The 16,280-nt window shown below is 38.0% G+C and overlaps 1 protein-coding gene across 8 annotated transcripts in view; it reads right to left on the bottom strand.

Moving 5' to 3' along the window:
• Positions 1-16,280, bottom strand: part of LOC119786222 (RNA-binding protein Musashi homolog 2) — a 387,008-nt gene that overhangs the window by 11,990 nt on the left and 358,738 nt on the right. For 5 of the 8 annotated variants that reach the window (XM_038289416.1, XM_038289417.1, XM_038289418.1 and 2 more), the window contains one exon: positions 1,729-1,908. The exons of the other annotated variants lie outside the window; for them this stretch is intronic. In XM_038289416.1, coding sequence (XP_038145344.1) covers positions 1,729-1,908 — 180 coding nt within the window. The remainder of the gene's footprint in view (positions 1-1,728; positions 1,909-16,280) is intronic. 8 annotated transcript variants of the gene reach the window in all.

Raw genomic sequence — 16,280 nt, 5'->3', positions numbered from 1 at the left:
AGTGAACGCAGCATTTTTTCAATGCAAATATAGCTTTCCTTCATCTGGATCATTTTTGTCAGCGACAAACTAAGGAATAACAAAATTAAAAGAGGCCATTTTTAAGGAAGCTGCATTTTCTATGGAGGCATACCTGCTACTAAATCAGGGAGCTTCTACTTTTAAATAAAAGAGTAGTAATAAAGTAGATAACAGAAAGGCTACACGGATCACATAAATATGCAAATGTTTTTTTAAATTTCCAATGAAACATGATTGTTTTAGAAATTTTGACTGCTTTAAGAAAAAAAAATGGATTTAAAGTTAGACTTTACATTTTCAAGCAAAACACTAAGATAGTGCAGTTTATAGTTAGCAATGCTAACCTTACCAACCGTGTGACTCACCTCAGACTGCTTAAAATGTGACTTCTAGTAATTCTTAAATCAGTTTTGCATGTTAATATCCTGTTAATAAGAAAAAGTGCTATATAATACAATTTTAAAGAGATTTCAGATCTGCCAAAAGCTACATCAATTAGGTCAACAGGGTTAGAGAATTAGATGACTTCAATCAACTAAATAACTCTGACTGAAGCATTGCTAAACTCACTACAAAAAAAGGAAAAAAAAACTATTATCTTGATATTTAGCTGATGCCACGCGTTGGAAAATTCCTGCTTAACTTTATACAGCTGAACATCACAGCCATCTAGTCTCCATCCATGATGTCATATGATTGTCTCTGAATCTAACAAAAAGCTCAAGTGAGGATTGAAAAAAAGCATTTCCTCATAAACAGTAAATCATCTTTTGATAGAATCAGATGATTGGGCGTGCCTCTGGATCGTCCCTCTCTGTAACAGTCAGGCATCAATGTATAACAAGGAAAGAAAACCAGACTGGTCTCTGAGAGGATTTAGCAGACATCCATGGATTTCTCAGACCAGGTAGAAATGCTTCTGAATTTCAGGTAACTTATCATACCAAACTAGATTTTAATCAACAAATATTTTAGGTAACGCTGAAATTAGTTTCAATTTTCTTAGCTTTACTAATTATAAAGACTACCTCTAAAAGACAAAAAAAGGCATTTGAAATATTTTGATTACATTCTTTGCAATCTGTGCACTGTTTTTCCTTTTGTATCTCATTTCTTGCTTTTACAAACAGTCATAAAAAAGAGAAAACGACAACGCAGCAAAGATCAAAGTGAGCACCTAGAGTGGCTGTATTTATTATGCAAAAAATGTTTTCTGCTAAGTGTTCAGTGTTTTACAAGAATCTCTGCCTAATAATGCGAGCAATCTCTCCCACACTTAGAAGTCTTAAGGGTTTCAGAGAAAAATGGCACTCAATTCATATACACCTGGGCAGTATTAGAGAGGCCGCTGTACTCTCTGACATCATCATTAATTACTTTGTTCACATGCAAATGAAGGATTACATTCTGTATGGGTCGGCCCCTTTTGTGCAAGCAGGGGCTGGGAGAAACAAAAAAATCTCAGGAAAGAAACAACAAAATCTACATTGAATTTGAAAAAGTAGGAAAAGCATGCAATGCTTAATTGTCAACAAGATGTAGCTTTGCTTTGTTTTTTCTCAAAGGGGGTTTATTTAATTTTATTTGTAAACAAAAGTCAAACAAAAATATATTTAAAAGAAAGGTTCTGATCATCTGCATGGAATAATGTCATGAATCAAACGGAAAAGTTCAAAATGTGGATGAGATAGATGCTCAGATACAAACCTGGGTTCTTAAACTGATCCGGGCTGTGTAGGTGCTGTAGGGGGGAGTTGCAGGCGGAGGTGGCATGCTCACTGTGCAGCATCTGAGCCGCCTGGGGCCCCAGGGAGCCATAGTCAGCAAAGGAGCAGGGCCCCCCCCTCTGGTCACTGGGCGCAGAGTAAAACCCATAATCGGGGAGGCCTGGGAGATACAGTATAGGGGTGGGGAGGGGGGGAGGGGACTCCATCATTGTGGAAATCAACTTTTTTCATTCTCAAAGTCAGTGCCCAAATTGCTAAGCATAATGTTCTGGAGTCTTCTACCATCTTTTGATTACATCAGTTTTAATTGGCCCTCCCCGCCCACCCTCCCCAGCAACTCCTGCCATGTGGCCAAACCCCTCTTCCCTTTTTTGCCCCCCACCCATCCCACCCAGCATATGGCTCTTATTTGAGATATGCAGCTGTGGTGTGAAATCGAGCTCCATAATTCTGGCTGCATAAATTATCCAGCTGATTGGATGCCGTTATAAGAGTTTTTCTGATTTGATATAACTTGAAAAAAAGAAGAAAAATTCAACTAAAAACAGATATTTACATATACTGTTAAAAAAAGACAGACAACCTGTTTTGCTTATGGCATAAAATCACACTAAACCTTTGCTTTTCTAGTTTATATAGGATTGCCAGAATTATCTCTGCCAGATTAACAAGAGAGGAAGTTTCTTAGTATTTTGAAGTTGTATGTACTTTGTTAGTATTTGGTAGATTGCCCCTCAAGCTGTAAAACCTGCACAACATATTTTGGTTGCTTCTCACAGTAGTTTGCAGGAATTGTGTCCCATTCCCCTTGCATGAACCGCTGTGACTCAGTCAGGTTTGCAGGCTGCCTTGCTCACACCTCAGCTCAGCTCTGCCCACAGTGTTTCTGTGTTTGCTGCTCCAAAAATGGACTTAGCTGTCTTCAAGATGCTAAGGCCGATCTCACATTTGAAGTTTGTTCAGTTCTGTTTGTTAACTTTGACTTTTTTAAGTGGTTTGGTTTATTTTTACACAGTCTGCTGGTCAGATGTATACGGTGTCAGAGCACTAAATAAAAATACAGGAAGTAGATGCTTCTAGAATTTGATTATTCTATTTGTTTCTATAGGTATAGCGAATGATTCTGAGAAGATTTAATGAGCGTTGGATTTATGCTTTACAGTAAAGTTGAGCTGCCACTTTTTATAGGTATGTTAACTCAATCGCCTCCCACAATCCAACGTAAACCTGGCTATGCTTGGATCAAAAAACCACCTCCAATCTTGATATGAATGTTTTGATCCAAACCTGAAGGTGACCAGGAGGTTCTAAATAAACCGTGTAGAGAGTTAAAACATCCTAATTTGCGGGACCACAGTCCTTCTATAAAGCCCATTTCAGCCAAGCTTAAACATTATCACAGTCATCTGATGCTGCTTCATCATGAATTATTTTATTTTGACATTTCCATCATTTCATAAAAGGAAGCATCTATAGTGTTTCCATAAAACTATGCCTGATACCTAAATAGGTTCAATTCAACACATTAATAACAGAGAAACGTGATGCATTTAATTGCTCTGTGGAATGAATACCATTATGTCTTTCAAAGTGGTGTTTAAAAGAGTAAATACTTCATTTCCTAGCGCAAGTAAACGTAGCCCATAATAACATACGACCTACGTTTTCCCTTTTGCTTATACTGTAAGTTTTGCTTGTGGCCAGAAGGAAGCCAAGCAACCCAAGAGCATTTGACTAGCTGCCTACACAAACATCCTACTGAAAACATTAAATCTGACCTGACTAAAGACACTGTCCAGAAAGCTGTACCACCTCTGCACCACAGCTATACAAATGAATACATCTTAGAGCGCAGTAGATCCGATGCTGCTATTGCTATGCAAGCCCCATAATGTTTGCATTGAGAGCTAGGTTCACAGATGGTTGTTACAACAGAGGTGTTAAGAAAAAATGCTCTGGGTATAGAGGATTAAAAAAAATCACATTTCTACTAAAAGGAAGAAAAGGACAAAGAGGCTGAACACTTCTGTATACAGAACTAAAGGAAATAAAAAAAGAATTGGGATATTTTGTTAATGGTGTCAAATATTGGTATTCAAAAAAAAAGATGATTAATTCTCAAAAAAAATTTCTAAAACCTGGTATTAAAACGATTTTTTTAAAAACACATTCAGAATTGAACTTAAATTTACTCCAAATGTCAATAATAACTAGAATATCTAGAGTGATATTTTATATGCATTTCTCAGAATATCTAAAGGCATAATAATCTAAATGTCAGCATATTTCTAAAGGTAAAGAGTGTAATCTCTATGATTATGTAAGAAAAAAAGGATCTAACTTGACCTAAAGAAGAAAAAAAGTTGAATGTAATTAAATATCATACACTAATGTGTCTGTTTATAACAAATCCACTAGTGATATTTTCGGGCGGATCTATCAAAACGGACTGATAGTGGAGAGAGATAAAATTGGCAAATCATTAAAGAAACAGGTCGATGCATTCCTCATTTCAAACAGTCAATTCTCAGTGACTTACCTGAAGGAAGGAAAACTCAAAGCTCTAATCAATAATCAATCGGCAGCATCCTTTTAGACGGGAAACAAAAAACTGATAAGGTTTTTATGTGAATGAGACCCAGAGATATTCAAGTTTATTGACGATAAGCTTAAATGAAGTGTTTTAAGTACCCTAAGCACGCCTCAAATTAGCCTCTCTGAGCAATTCTTTCTTTCAAACAGATGGTGGATTATCAACAGTTTATAAAATGCATTTCTGCCATAAATCTCGTTGACATTTATTGCTTGTTCTTTTAATCTGAGACAAGCTGCTCATATGAAGAGGGCAATAAAAAAAAACTGATCCTTCTCACACCTCTTTGATGACAGAGTTAATCTACTCAGGAGGGACGGAGATTGGTGACACAGGCTGGTCTATGCTGGGGTTCCCCTGCTGTTTGTGTATGTGCCTCTGTGTGTTTTTTATTTAGGTCCTGGAGCGAATAGCCATTCAAAACCACTTCACCTCTCCCCATTCAGAGTGAGACAGTCCACTTCTGCCAAATGGAATGTAAGCACCAGCCGTGCTTCTCCCCGCCAATGCTTTTTAGCACTCTGATCTCACCACTTGTGGGCTGTCTGCCCACTCATCAAATTATAGGCTCCAAATAGGGCAGGCTTCCCACGTACGTCACATAATGCCTGACACATTGAACAAAGCTCAAGAAGCAATCATTCCATTTACTTCACTTACACAAATGTCACTGAAAACTGATTGGCCTCGCTAATGAGTAAAGCCGGATCAATGGAATAATTAGAATGGGGAAGAAACATTCGGCAATGGCAAAAAACACGTTTATTGGGGATTCATAAGTTGGGCACTTCATTTATAGCAGGCATTTATTAGCAGATAGCCACTAATATCATTCTGTCTTAAAGTTCAACCCACGTCTGCTTCGAATATTTTAAATCTTTTATTTTCTTTAAACGACATGCTTATTTTGTTTTAAAGGCTTTTAACAGTAATGACAGCTTGTGCTGTAAATCTTCTTCAGAATTCGGTTTTCTATGGTGGTTTAAAAGCTGTGGTGATTTAATGATTTCTGCAGTTTTTTTTTTCTACCACTTTTTAACATCGCAAAAGATGTGTACGTCCAGGAGCCAATAATTGAGTTTTTATAGGCTTAAGCAATACCTGGAGTAATACTCTAAACCCAGGTGATGTGTGTTAACTTCAGTTTGATTGAGTTGGGCAGGGGACTTACTGCAACCAAAACCGATTTATATACTGATGATACCTTGATGTTTTACAGAGGCTCCATGCTCAAGTCAATGTAGAGCTTTTTCAGGAAGGTTTTAGTCATTTCAAGCCATTACATAAAAAATTACGACATTTTAAAGCAGAATTTGGAACAAAAGTCCTCTTATTTTATTTTGATGTCTTTATATTTATATTTTTGGAATAAGCATCATAAAAAAAATGTTGGTAGTCTTGGGGAAACATTAACTAAGCCCTTAAAAGTAAGACATTAAGTTAGGATGTCCTGGGATTGTTCACATTTTGATAAGTATTTCTTTATTTTCTTTCTTTTCTAGTGATGTTTTTCAAACTGCTATTTTGAAGAGGACACTCTAGAGTGCACACATTAATAGACTCATCAACTTTACATTACTCCCGTTTCAGACAGCTTAGTAGGTTTAAAGGAAGTGAAGAGCGGAGGCTTATAATAAAGTATGATGTTATCCTGAATATCTAGAAGCACTGGTTATGAATTTATATTAGTGTGTCTACTGTCATCAGCTAAGATGTTGTTAGCCTACATTACTATGAATGAAGATACTAGTAATCATTTTTCAAATTTACTTTTCTCAAACTTTATTACCCTGTAATTTGCTTTAAAAGTGACATGTTTTTACCTCTTTTCAGGAAATTAAATAATGATTTAGTTCAATCATAAATCTATCAAAGCCAAAGAATTTACTCTTTTGTACTTTTAAAAATCCACAAGCCATTTGAGAGACTTCTATTTAAATACAAGGACAGGTGAACACCACATGTTCTCGTCTCCATGCTCAACACAACATAAAATGCTGTCAAACCAAGTTCAAGTACAAGTACAACAACCGAAGACAAAAACTCGGCAGGTACACAAACCTTGTACCCTCCCTACCTAGCTATTTTTGGTAAAAATTCATATTATATTTCTGAAATTATGTATTATGATTGATTGCAAGTAAATCTATAATTTTTAACCTTAAAACAGACACAAATTTTCTGTCTGGTATTCTCAACTAGCACAAACTCAGTTGACTTAATTTCAACATGGGGATATCATTATAAAAGCAAAGAGTCATTAGCAGACCCATTGTTAAAAATGAGAAGAAGAGTTGTGCCTAAAATCACTGCTTTTCTATGGCAGCGGGTGAAAAACCTTTTATTGCTCTGCATCTGAGTTGCCCAAAAACAGCTGATATGAATATTCCACCTGACAGAACCAATTTAAAGATCTCTGAGAACTAATTGGTTCAATAGCAGCCAAAATGCCTGTAGGGCATCTATGACAGTCTAAACGCCTAAGTCCACTTGGAAGATTACCCAACATCAATGGCCGGTGGTTCAGGTGAACGGAGGAGAGGACTTACAGGACAGAAGTCCTGTAACAAAAAAAAAGGTGAAAAATAATCTGTTTTTCAAGAAAGTCTTAAAGATGATAAAAACTATAGAAGGTTTAATAATGTGCAGCAGAAGACAGGAGAAAATGATTTTTTATGATGTATTTTTTATCCAATTGTTAAGGGCATGTGAAGAATCATTTGTCTGGGGGAAAAAGTGAGACCATATGTCCTGTGCCCCGCCGACAGCGAAGCAACCTGTTATAATCCATGTGTGGGGTTAGTTCTCATCTCAGGCACTGGGCTTAGTGCCAGTCCTGTTCAAGAACACTAACCTACATAAAGAAAACAATAAAAACATCCATAACGAGCAACTTCTTTCAAACGACAAGTTTGTTCTTTATTTCAAAGATCAAAATATATAAAGTTTAAATCAGCAACCAAGGAACTTCTAAGTTTAAAAATATGTAACCCACCCAGCAAAAATCGGCTGAAAACACATTAAGACGACAACGTTTTATGTTCAAATGACGTCTACCCTTGGTAGAAAGGTGAAAAAGACGCAATTTTCAAATCGTTGAAAAGACGCTGAATATTTTCACCGTCTTTTCAATGTCTATTATTAAACTTAAGTGGGACAAAATAAGCCAGAACAAACACAGCCCAATTATCAACAACTATTTCTGAACTATTTCAAGACTGTGAAGGACCGACCTCATTTAGCCTAAAAAAATTGTTAATAAAGTTAATTCTCATTAACTCAAAAATGACATGAGAGTGTAACCATTAAACTGGAATGAGGCCAGAAAATTGTGTTTAAAAGCAGTTAAGTCATCAGACAATTTGGTCATTTTTTCTTCCATATATTGAATAATGAACTATATAAACAACTTCTTGCTTAATATGTACAACACAAAGAAGATAATTTATTTCTTCGGGTCATTCTGTGATTACACAGCCCACAGAAGAAGAAGTACATCATTGTGGTGCTCTATCTGCAACTGGTCCTGGAAAGAACAGTGAGGGGAGCTAAGGTCTTTATGATCTGTAGAGGGTCCGTTTCCCAGATGGCGCAAAAACTGGTCTGTGATTATTTTAAGGAATTTTCCATAAATCAAAACTCTTCTCTCTTGGTAAGTTGATGTTTAATATGAATTTACTTTTTTTATATGTGTCTTTTATTTCTGTTCTGGTTTTCAAAGTGTTTGTGTTGTATATGGCCATCAATTAAGTTTTGTTTTTGCTGTTACTTAGTTTGTGTGCAACTAAATGACAACGAACGTACTTGATTTGTAAAAGACATAAATATTTAATAAATTCATTAACAAAAATATGGTGACTCTGCCTTCATCTTTTATGTCACAAATTCATTAAAATCAAAAGAGCCTCAAAAATGTAAGGCATCATTTAATTTCCCTTTGATTAAGGAAAACTGGTTTAGTTAAAACAATTAAAGAGCAACAAAGGAAACCTTGACTGTTTAAAAAAAACATCATGATCGAAAACTAAAAGAATTTTCAATAGAAGATCAAATTGGATCCAAGATACTTTTTAAATTCCAGTCTACACAAACGATGCTTTAATGTAGAAAACAGCTCTGAAACACACTGAACAGCGAGCTGACACATTTCACCATTTCCTCTGACAAATACCATATATCAGTTGGGTGTTTGTAGGTGGCGACATAAACTAAAGAAACCAATACATGTTGACACACAATGTGGCACAATGAATGTTTTTTCTTCCATATGTCACGTCGGGAAATGTTTTTTGACTTTAGATGACATTTGAGCTAATAATAAAGTGTGAGGAACTGGCAGCAGGCGTGCTGTGTGTATTGTTTGAACGTGTGGGAGGCCCAGGTAAGAAGCTGGCTTTTTGCTGCATTCAGGAGGAGCTGGGAAAGAGTAGAACTTTGACAAAAACAGACAGGCACACACTTTTCAGAGCCATATATTTTCATCAGTGGTTATCTGATCCGTTATGCAGCGCAAGACCAGGCAAAGTGTGCCCACAGCTGCATTAGTATCACCGATCATATCTCTGTGTGCCTCAGACCGTCCCACTATTAATATTCACACAATCTATCCGGAACAATGGGCCTTTCTTGGACTCCTTTTTTTCCTCTGGTCACTAATTGGATGTAATTACTCATCTACAAAACAAATTAGCGTGCTGAGGTTGCCTTGGAGACTGGATCAGGGGGCCTAGCAGTGCGAATCGTTTGTGGGGCTTCATTTATACTGATAATTATCTCCCTTGCACCCACCCCATTCCTCCTCCCTGCCCTCAGTGACCAAGGCTGGCTGTGTAGCAATGGAGGGGGGAGTGTCCTGCAGTCATCTGTTACTGACATCATCGAGGTGGCACTCTGTAAGTGGATAAATGCCCTGCTCTTGTTCCCACTTTGCCAGGTGACTGCCTTTAAGGAGGAATCACAAACCTTGAAAGTACTTCTTTTCTTGTTCTTCCCACTTAGAAAATAAAATATATCACTTATGATAATACAGAGGCTCTTGGGGTTTTATTAGGGGGAAATATATATAATGTGCACATTGTATCACTGTGCTTCTGTTACAGGGTGGAAAACTAAAGGATTGATTTGGATTTCTGGTCTTAAATAATGTTAAATAATCATCCTTTTATCTTTACTGAAGGCAAATCCAATCTAGTAATAAACAGCAACATTCATTCAACTAAGCCTTGTAAAAATATAGATTAGTTTTTTTTATTATCATTCAAATAGAAATTTCAATCTATTTCTTTTTTATATGATTAACAAACTCCAAATAACGCATACATGTGCAGTAAAAAAAAAAAAATCTAGTAATTGCATACCTATGAAAATAGTACAGAAAGTAGGGAGTACTTTGAGCCATACAGGACATTGGTTACACCCCTACTCTAAAATATTTCACCTTAACTCTGGCTTTATGATTAATATCATATCCTCCCATCAAAATCAAACTTCCAGCCTAGACTAAATTTTTCTTAGACTAGTAAAAGGCCAATTTTAAATATAACTCCACATTTAACTACACCCATCTTTCTTTAACTTTTCCCGTTTCTGTTGAAAACCAGAACCACCCAAGTGACATGTTTCATGTTCTTTGCTAGTTTTGCTCCACATTATGTTTTACATGTAGACAAAAAGAGTGATTCTATCCTCCTCTGACTACACTTCCTTCCTTTTAGCGGTCTTCTATAAGAAGCAGATTTCTGGTGTGCCTCACTAAAACTGTTCTGTCAACATTTTCCCCAGAATCGTGGATCTCTGGTCCTCCAGAATCACCATCAGCATCTTGGCTATATTATAAATTATTTCCTTGTTTGTTTTGGCGTTAAGTCTAATTCTTTATTCGTTATTGTCCTCTAAAACAGATTGAATAAAAAAAGTGTGCCACAGATCTTTGAAGGCAATCAGTTGCACTGGACTTTAATTAGGGGTATTTTGAGGCAACTAAAGTTTAGAAAACAATTGTGCAGGGCTAAACTGGGCATTATGACAATATATAAAAATGTTTAAGGGGTGTTAATACTTTTTAGAGTCACTCTGTACCTAAACATTAGAGTTTTTTTGCACAGGCAACAAATTCTGGAACCTGGGGAACATGACAATCTATCACCCACAGTTATTTTCATGCCATCAAGCGGCGATCATTCAAGCAGCCACTTTGTCGTCTCCCTCGCGGCGGCAGCGAGATTCCTCTGTGGGCCTTAAACCACATCGCTCTACAGAAGATGTCAATAAAGCTGACACGCGGCTTCTTAAATTAGCTTTGAATTTTAGAGCTACCATAATTAGCTCTTCCATTTTCACCAATGTCATTTAAAAATAGCGTGAAAGAAACTAACAGCTCTTTTGCTGTCTGGCCTTGCTTTCACTTTCCATTTGAAATAATCTTTTCTGTATGAATGGCTGAGTAATTAACAGCACTAGACACCCTTTTCAGAGAGCACAGACATTTCATAAATAATACATATTTAATGTCTTTTCATTTTGTGTTCAGAGAGGCTTAGCTAATGAATTTTAACAGATGATTTCTTCTTGGATTAACTCACCCATACTCAGGCCTCCGTTTTCTTTATTTTATATTGTATGCCTGCTTTTCCCTTTTCTTGCCCTTTCATTTCTAGCACAGGATGAAGTAAAAAGACCTGCCGATTCATATTTACCTCGATCCACTGGTGGAAAATGATTGGGAAGAGTAATAGGGAGGGAAGGGAAATGTAAACAATGAACAACAGATAAAACATTCAACAGTGAAGTGAATCAACTCATATATATTTCCTGCAGGGGAAAGCCCATCCAGAGTGCTTTAAATGATTTTGAATGCAGATTTTAACCTGTAAGGGATCTGTTTAAGCTGGGGCTGAAAAGGGCACTCAGTTATCGATGGTCGGCACAGATTATTCCATAGCGAGCAGGTTCAGATTTGACAGCGCTGGCCTTTTGGCTGAGCGTCTTTTTTTCCCAAGCAGGCTTTAAGTGCTCTGAGAAATCTGTGAGTCACGGGGAGTGAAATCTGACAGTGAAGCTGGTGACATGTTATGATCTTCTACCTAACAGAAGGCGGAAATTAAACAGGCACTAATACCAGGCCATGTACTGTTTGTTACCAGGCGGCTTCATGGCAGGAAATGACATCCGAATGATTTCTAAAATGTCAGTTGTAATTATAAGTTAGTTTGTTTTTTTGGTTCAAAGCACAAACAGTTTGAGCCAGACATTTGCTCACACTTATTAGGAGTTTTAATGTTTGCAGCTTTTAAAACACTATGCAATTTTAGCCACTAGGGGCACTATAGATCTGCAACTTCCAGGTTAACCGCTACTGAAATCAACTGTCAATGTTTTACTAAAACACTAACAGTCTCTCTTCATGTTTTAAGCCTGATAGCTGATCAGTTTGGAGGATGCGGACTGAGAAGTCAGGGAGTTCCTTGCATAAAACAAGGCCAAATTCACCTCTAGAGATTGAATTCTACATTAGAGAAGCAGAAAAAATGTCGAATCAGGTAAGTTGCATTAGGCTGCCAAGCTTAGATAACTCTGGTGTTTAAGGTTTGCTCAGACTGCTGTAAAGCGACTCCCTGGCTCACAAAACTCATTCAGTGTTGGGTCCCTCCGTCTCAAGTTACATAGTTTTTGCAAAGGCCAAACCGTTCTGAACGTCAGTATGGGCTAAAAGATTTATATTGTCCTGAAAAATCATTTAATATACCGTAATTTTCGGACTATAAGCCACAACTTTTCCCCCATATTTCGACCTTGCGGCTTATGTAACAATGCGGCTTATCTATGGACTTACAGCTAACAGCCACTAGGGTAATACGGTACCTAAATCTGTGGATTTTACCATCCACCATGTTGACGTCACATTTGCTTCAACACACAAGTAGCCGCGTGCGATGAAATGCGGACGTCCTCCCGAAGCAGACTCCGAGCGAGATGGACATTGCGAGCGCAAGACAGTTTGTGTGACGCCTCCATTATGGAAAATGCATATGATGCAGCTTTTAAGTTAAAGGCAGTCAATTTAGCAGTAAACGAAGGAAATAGAACCGCTGCACATAACTTTGGAATCAACGAGTCAATGGTGAGACGCCAGCAGGAAGAATTGTCTCAATTCAATTGTGTTGAAATGTTAATAAATAGGAGCTTTCCCAAACAGTTGCCTCTTTCCCGACAATCCTCTCTGTGCACGAACCATATGGTAATTAAACATAAAATACCTGCGGGTTATAGTCTGGTGCGGCTTCTTTATGTACAAATCATGCAATTTAGCTTCTGCGACTTATATTCAGGTGCGGCTTATAGTCCGAAAATTACGGTACTTTAAGCTAATATTTGGGTCAAAATTTACACAGTATTGCTGCAATGATTTGACTTAAATGTTTTGCTTACATGAAATAAAGACAAGAAAAAACTCCATTTAGGTAATAATAAAAAAACTTGAGGGTAAATATACTGGCAATGATATTTTGTAAAACGTAAAAAGAAATGACAAAGAAAGCACATCCTTTTGGTATTTATCAACAAGCCTCTGAAGTCACTCTGGATGGATATTTGACCAAATGGCTTGACAGGAGTTACTTTGAGAGTGTTCCAGTTTCTTAATATCACCCTACTTTCTCTATTCCTCTGTTGTATGTTTCATCATACCATCATGTTAAAACTCACAGTTGTGAGCAATTTCAATCATAAGGGACTTTTTGGACTCCAACAATGGCTCTTAATAACTGTGGCTTACACAATAAAGAACCAACCACTTTGTATATAAAGATAGGGAAAAAAGTGTCGTAAACATGTAATAATAGGATCATATAGAAGAAAAAGTACCTGTTTCAAATTAGAAACCTTGACCCTGACTGTAATATAAATATGTCCACATGGTAAAGCTAAATGAATATAATTAGGCAAACATTGAGTGTTTGGGCCACAATGATAGTCATCAAAAATATGGTTGAAGGATTAAGCTGAACAGGGTGGTGGCAGCATGATGCTAAGGGCTGGTTTTACTATCATTCATTTGTATATTTTCACAAAGTAAATTGAGTAATGAAGTTTGAGCACCACCTCCAAATGGTCCAACCTTAACCTCATTCAGCATCTAGATCAGGGTCTTGTGAAAATTTTAAAAATATGTCTTGGTACTTTATGAATTATTCTGTTGTAAAAATAAGTAGTGTAGTTATAGGAGACACTGGTGTTGTGTTGTTGTTTTAGAGAACTGCTTTCCTCTTGGTTCACAGTAAAGTGATCCATGATTAAAAAGAAACTTGTTTTAAGATTAACTCAAAAGGGCTGTCCTCATACTTTTAAAATTTAGGGAAAATATCCAAAATATCTTAATTTAACAGGCATAATTTAAATTATGCCTATTAGTTGCTCATTAATTTCAATCTTTCTATTTTTACCATAAAATCATAAAATTTACTGCACTCAGTATTTCTTTCCATTAACTATCAAAGTGTGAAAATCGTAACTGCAAAAATAATTAGCTAAATAGAAACATTGCAATAATAAAAAAAAAATCAACTTTGTCTATAAAAAGATTTTACGCTTTGATTAGATGGTTCTTCAGTCGTATCTATATTCTTGTATTTCCCGAAGCGCAATGGAAACACTGTTTTGCTTCATATGTGATCTGCAACTGGACCTTACTGCCTTATAAAAAGATTAATGAAAAAAATGAAGTATTTGGAGGATGATGATGCCAGCTAGAGCAGTGGCTGAAATATGGATATATCTCAAGTGTTTACATGAGATACACTATATTGCCAAAAGTATTTGCTCACCCATCCAAATTATTGGAATCAGGTGTTTCAATCACTTCCATGGCCACAGGTGTATAAATTCAAGCACCTAGGCATGCAGACTGTTTTTACAAACATTTGTGAAAGAATGGGTCGCTCTCAGGAGCTCAGTGAATTCCAGCGTGGAACTGTGATAGGATGCCACCTGTGCAACAAATCCAGTCGTGAAATTTCCTCGCTCCGAAATATTCCACGGTCAACTGTCAGCTGTATTATAAGAAAATGGAAGTGTTTGGGAACGACAGCAACTCAGCCACGAAGTGGTAGGCCACGTAAACTGACGGAGCGGGGTCAGCGGATGCTGACGCGCATAGTGCGAAGAGGTCGCCAACTTTCTGCAGAGTCAATCACTACAGACCTCCAAACTTCATGTGGCCTTCAGATTAGCTCAAGAACAGTGCGCAGAGAGCTTCATGGAATGGGTTTCCATGGTCGAGCAGCTGCATCCAAGCCATACATCACCAAGTGCAATGCAAAGCGTCGGATGCGGTGGTGTAAAGCACGCCGCCACTGGACTCTAGAGCAGTGGAGACGCGTTCTCTGGAGTGACGAATCGCGCTTCTCCATCTGGCAATCTGATGGACGGGTCTGGGTTTGGCGGTTGCCAGGAGAACGGTACTTGTCTGACTGCATTGTGCCAAGTGTAAAGTTTGGTGGAGGGGGGATTATGGTGTGAGGTTGTTTTTCAGGAGCTGGGCTTGGCCCCTTAGTTCCAGTGAAAGGAACTCTGAATGCTTCAGCATACCAAGACATTTTGGACAATTCCATGCTCCCAACTTTGTGGGAACAGTTTGGAGCTGGCCCCTTCCTCTTCCAACATGACTGTGCACCAGTGCACAAAGCAAGGTCCATAAAGACATGGATGACAGAGTCTGGTGTGGATGAACTTGACTGGCCTGCACAGAGTCCTGACCTCAACCCGATAGAACACCTTTGGGATGAATTAGAGCGGAGACTGAGAGCCAGGCCTTCTCGTCCAACATCAGTGTGCGACCTCACAAATGCGCTTCTGGAAGAATGGTCAAAAATTCCCATAAACACACTCCTAAACCTTGTGGACAGCCTTCCCAGAAGAGTTGAAGCTGTTCTAGCTGCAAAGGGTGGACCGACGTCATATTGAACCCTATGGATTAGGAACGGGATGTCACTTAAGCTCATATGTGAGTCAAGGCAGGTGAGCAAATACTTTTGGCAATATAGTGTATATCCATGTTGTTTTCATAGTAATTTTGAAAACGAACGTATTTACCCTATTTTTCGGACAGTAAGCCGCTACTGTTTTGACAAGCTTTAAACTCTGCATCTTATCGTCCAAAGAGTCTTTTTCTATGGATTTTTTAAATTATTTTTGTGATATCGTAAGAGGATTTGTTTTGGTTTGTTCCACTGTTGTACACCACAAATTCGCCTGGTGGAAAGGCATGTGACCAGACACAGCACCCAGGGAAAAGAGTGGTATGTTTGTCACATGTCCGTGCACCAGGCAAAGTAATGCCATACGGTTTAGCGCCAAATTGAAGCAACTGCATCCACTCAACATCAGAGTGAATCGTGCGTTCAAAGTAGCACTGCACGTTCAGTGCGCCGATAAATCATTCACCGATCACCAACTGATTTCGAAGGGCTGGACTGCTGTGTGATGAAGAGTAGGACACCGCCACCGCCCTTCAGAGGAGGTTTGATTCTGATACTGACAATGAAGAGGTTTTTGGTTTTACAAGCAACAGTGAAGGAGAGAAGCGGAGAGTGGACGACAGAGCCACTCTGAGCCTGCTTGTTGTCGACACCGAAGAAGAGGACTTTGGTGGTTTTATTAGGTAGCAAGAACACAAAGGTGATGAATGACTGACTTTACTTCTTGTTAAAGCCTCTGCTGCACCTTAGCCAAAAAAGTAGGCCCAATCTATTTTTTCTGGTGTGCTGTTGGTTATTTTTATACAGTACATTTGCTACTCATTTGAACAGCACAGTACATGTATCGTACATTAAAACACCTGCAGCTTAGTCAGGTGCAGCTAACGCATGAACAAAATAGGATTCTCCCCCAATTTTGGCTTGTGGGTCTAATATTCAGGTGCACCTTGTAATCCATGTGTGCAA

This window comes from Cyprinodon tularosa, unplaced genomic scaffold, assembly GCF_016077235.1.
Source record: "Cyprinodon tularosa strain WSP-4 unplaced genomic scaffold, ASM1607723v1 ctg269, whole genome shotgun sequence".
Lineage (NCBI taxonomy): Eukaryota > Metazoa > Chordata > Actinopteri > Cyprinodontiformes > Cyprinodontidae > Cyprinodon > Cyprinodon tularosa.
The sequence above is the reverse complement of the archived record's forward strand: the minus strand, read 5'-3'. Positions and strand labels throughout refer to the sequence as shown.